The sequence below is a fragment of the Anas platyrhynchos genome, chromosome 28 (genome assembly GCF_047663525.1).
Source record: "Anas platyrhynchos isolate ZD024472 breed Pekin duck chromosome 28, IASCAAS_PekinDuck_T2T, whole genome shotgun sequence".
NCBI classification, from domain to species: Eukaryota; Metazoa; Chordata; class Aves; order Anseriformes; family Anatidae; genus Anas; species Anas platyrhynchos.
Window position 1 is genome coordinate 316,163 of NC_092614.1, and position 4,553 is coordinate 320,715.

The window sequence follows — 4,553 nt, forward strand, 5'->3', positions numbered from 1 at the left end:
CCACTCCCCCCCCCCCTTAATTCCTCCCTCTACTTTTTTGGGGGGGGAGGGGGGGGCACGATGCAAGAGGCACCTCCTGTGTACCCACCTGTCACGTGTTTGGGGGTTCCTCCCGCCTCCTTCTATTGCAATAAAAGTATTTTCGCTATTTCTGCAGCCAGGGTTTATTAGGACTGGAGGGATTGGGGGGGGGAGGTGTTTTGTTTTTTTTCCTTCCTTCTCCGTCCTTTTCCCCCCGAGCAGCAGCCAATGAGGCAGGCCCTGGCCATTGCGTCAGGACAGCCCGGCGGGGAAGGGCAGCTCTCGGCAGCTCACAGCCTTTTAAAAAGATCCGGGGACCCCCCTCGGACAGCGCCCGGGTGCTGTCGAGCAGCTTCTCCCCATGCCCCGGCCCCCGCGCCGCCCCGCATGCAGCCTCCGGAGCCCCGCGCCCCCTCGGGCCTCGAGGGGCTCCTGGCAGCCGGGGGCTTCGCAGGCGGCCAAGGCAGGGGCCTGCCCCCCGCCCCGGCTCTCGGCGGCCCTTCGCCTCCCCCCGGGATGAACCCCAGCTACCCGGCGGAGGAGCCGGCCAAGCCGTGCCTGGCCGCCCCGCCGGGCCCCACAGCCCCGCCGGGCCCCGCCGCCTCCGCCCCTTTGCCCTACGGATACTTCGGCAGCGGCTACTATTCCTGCCGCGTCGCCCGCAGCGCCCTCAAAACTGGCCCGGCCCAGGGCCCCTTCCCCCCCGAGAAGTACCTGGACCCCCCCGCGGGCAGCGAGGACTTCCAGAGCCGTCCCGCGGAGTTCGCCTTCTACCCCAGCTACGGGGCCCCCTACCAGCCTGTCGCCGGGTACCTGGACGTGTCGGTGGTGCCAGGGCTGGGCGGCCCCGGGGAGGCACGGCATGAGACGCTGCTGCCCGTGGACGGTTACCACCAGCCTTGGGCTCTGGGCGGCAGCTGGAGCGGCCAGATGTGCTGCCCCAAAGAGCAGGGCCAGGCCGGGTACCTCCTGAAATCTGCCTTTGCAGGTAAAGTCCCTGGGCTGGAGCTGCGGAAGGGCTGGGAGCGGGGAGGTGTGGGGTGCTCGCCGTGCGTGCGGGTAGCTAGGATCACAGCTTCAGATAACCTCCTGGGGAGCTGCTGCTGCAGCTCCAGTAAAGCTTGTTCGTGAGCGATTCCACTCTAGTCGGTAGGTAGGCTTCAAAACCAGCAATTTAGATTGCTGCTCTTTGCAACTCATCGCCCTCTGAGAACAGAGGCAATCGGTGATACCGTCCTGGTTCAGGAACGATCCGGGTAGCTGGGGGCCAGCCACAGTCCGCAAGCAACGGAACGGAGCTGGTTTAAAGGCTGGGTGTACGCGGTTCTGAGAATAGGAGGGCCATGCCCATGTCCCCCATCCGCTGCCCATGCCACGGCGGTGGGAGTGAACTTGCCCCGGTCCTGCTCGGCCGTTCACCGGCCCCGCGTTACGCGCTGAACCCGCGGAGCGAGCACGCGTTGAATCAGTGCACGTCACATCAGCTCTCTCACGTCGGTTGCTGTTACATGAAGTCGTGTCCCCTTCCCCCTCCCCCCAAAAAATAGTCAGATATGAATACATTTAGCGAAGAAAAAAAGCTGACTTCCATTAGGAAATAAATTGTCAGGAGATAGGGAGGCTCGAGGGAAGAAATGGGGAGGCAGGGAAAAGGTGCAGCTGCTGTGAGGAAAAGCCGGTGGGAGAAGGGTGCCAGGGGCGAAGGGGTGGGGATGCCCGCCCACCCAACCCCCGGTCCTGGCATCGCTCAGACCCGTCTCTCCCTGCGCCCAGACGCCACTACGCAGCTGCCCTCCGACGGCTGCTCCTTCCGCCGGGGACGCAAGAAGAGGGTCCCGTACAGCAAGGGGCAGCTGAAGGAGCTGGAGAAGGAGTACGCCAGCAGCAAATTCATCACTCGTGACAAAAGGAGGAAGATCGCCGCCGCCACCAACCTCACGGAGAGACAGATTACCATCTGGTTCCAGAACAGGCGGGTGAAAGAGAAGAAAGTCGTCGCCAAAATCAAAAGCAGCAGCACTCCGTGAGGACACAGCCACCCCGCACAGCAGCCCCGAAGAGTCCCCGTCTGCAAGGGGACTCCGGCTCCTTCAGCGGCGAGAGCGAGCGGCGCCCGGGGCGGGCCGCACCATCCCCGCCGCCCGGTGCAGCTCGGGGCGTTGGGCACCGCTCGGCTCTGTTCCCGAGGAGTTAAACCCAGCCTCCAATGAGGGCAACTTAAGAAGATACAACGTTCCTGCCCGGTCTGCATGCAGAGGGCCCATTCGCCTTACAACGTCGCTATAGATATCGTGCTCTCCATGTCCCACCGCTTTTGTTTGAACTGCATCGTCTGGGCGTTCAAAAAAAAAACAAAACAAAATAAAAATTAATTGCTTTAATTAACCCCAAACACGCAAACTCTCGCCTCCGTGCAGGAGCGGGCTGTCCGGGGGCGAAGGGGTGGGGGATTTCACAAGGAATTTGGTCTTTAGAGAAGAAAAGCTGTACTTAGAGCATAAAAATAAAATTTCCTTAACTACAGGCAGAAGTATCAAAATGTGTGTGTATACTCCAGGTGTGTGTGTATACTCCAGGTGTGTTACATAGAAACACACGTGATTTTTTTTTATTGGTATAAACGTGCGGTTTTGCGTGAATGCACAGTACATGTGTACAACATGTACACATACATACATACATTTATGAAGGCACGTAATACGTTTTGTGCTGTTATATATAAAATATACATATAGGTATGCACATATTTAGGATTATGCTTTATTTTACCTTTTATCGTATATGATATTGGTGTTCGTGTGTTTATATATACCCAGATACCCAAACGTATGCACGTATATACATGCAATATAGTAACCAGCTATGTGGATATATCTATATATATATACACACGTGTTTGTATACGCACCTATATACATACAGTTACATGTATGTTCGTGAATATATTTTGATACAGGTAAATGCAATTCGTATAATTTCATACATGATTTCGTTTGTGCATATATACATATATTTGTATCCACATTTTCCTTCTCTTAATAATGCAGAATTATAGCGATACGTTTCATAGCATGTCTGAGATAACCTTCGTATATTACTAAATAATATCGTTTAATATAAAGAAACTCTGTGATCGTTTACAACAGCATAAATAGGGTGGAAGTACTCAAACATGCTCTCTTCTCTGCCCTTGTATTTTACGGCTTCGGGGAAGGGCTCGGTGCACGATTGCAAACCACGTACAGAATCTGTTCAATATCTCGGTGTTTAAAGGCAACGGAGTGCTGCCTTGGAGAGTCCCCGCAGCAGCATCTTGTTTAAGTCTGCTTGTAAACCCCAAAACAGCCTCTGAAAGGACGAATAAACTTCAAAACACCGTTACCACAACCGGCGTTTATTTTTATTTTTAAAAATTTTCCTTCCTTTTCTTTCACAGATTCGGAGCGTTACGTGTGCCTTAATTAATGTCTATTTTAGGCAGCGATTTCGCCCGTTTCCAATAACACGTGTATTAAATACTGCAGGCAGGCGCTGGCTCCTACCAGGTCCCTGGCGGGGAGCAGGCCGGGGCCGGCCGCGCTCTCCCCGTTTTTGCGCGTTCCCCCCGGTGTTTTCGCCCCGAGCCCCGCCGGAAAGTGGGGGGTGGGGGGAGGCGAACACGGACGGGCGCCCCTCCGCCGTGACGTCACGGGGAGCGAGGAGGGGGAGCCAATGGCGCGCGGGGCAGCCCGGCCCCGGCCCCGGCTCTGGCACCGCAAAATAAAGGTGAAAAAGGAGCAAAACGGGTGAGACGCACGGGGGGGCGCAGAAACGCTCAGGGAACGCCGCGGATGCACGAAGTCTTCTGCACTCGGCTGTAACGCTCCTCGGGCTTCGCACAGGGGCGCAGGCGCTGTCGTGCGGAGACCGACTACGCTTTGTTCTTCCCCATCCAGATTCTGCTCCGAATTGCTCTGTTTTGAACCAGTTGTGGCTTTTTTTTTTTTTTTTTTTAAATTTTTATTTTTTAGTTTTGTTTTCCAGTTTCTGGCTGTGAAAGAGGGTCGGAGGTTCACCGACTCACGGCTGCACCCTCCGTTCCCGACACTCTGGAAAGCGTCTCGAAGGGTTTGTTCTGCTTTCCTGAACATGCTGGTTGATGAGAATCTCAAAAGTATATTTTTCTTTAAGCCTGTATTACCGGCAATGAATCTCTAGCCCTGATTTCCATGCCTCTGTAGAGGCCGTAGAGCAGAAGCGGCTTTAGCCGATAAGAAGTCCCTCGGATGTTCCCCAAAGAAAAACAAGTAATACAATAAAACAAAAAAGAAATCCATCTGTGATCTCCAACGGCCTGTACCTGCGAGTGACTTCAAAAGAAACCAGGTCTACTCAAGGGTTTGGAAATGGATTATCCTCTCAAAGCGCCCCTCTATTGCAAGTTAAGGGTTAATCCTTTTACAGACATGTATCTTTTTCCCATTCTTTTTTACAGCTGGAATCTTTCACTGATGTCCCAAAACGTGCACTGGAACGTGGTGGGTGGACCCCAG

The 4,553-nt window shown here is 54.6% G+C and overlaps 1 protein-coding gene across 1 annotated transcript; it reads left to right on the forward strand.

Annotated features, from left to right (window-relative positions):
- Positions 1-260: 260 nt before the first annotated feature.
- Positions 261-2,544, forward strand: HOXB13 (homeobox B13). The gene is made up of 2 exons (XM_027445837.3): positions 261-1,009; positions 1,795-2,544. The coding sequence occupies exons 1-2, from the start codon at positions 409-411 to the stop codon at positions 2,046-2,048; spliced, it is 855 nt and encodes a 284-aa protein (XP_027301638.2). The 5' UTR covers positions 261-408; the 3' UTR covers positions 2,049-2,544.
- The last annotated feature ends 2,009 nt before the right edge of the window (positions 2,545-4,553 follow it).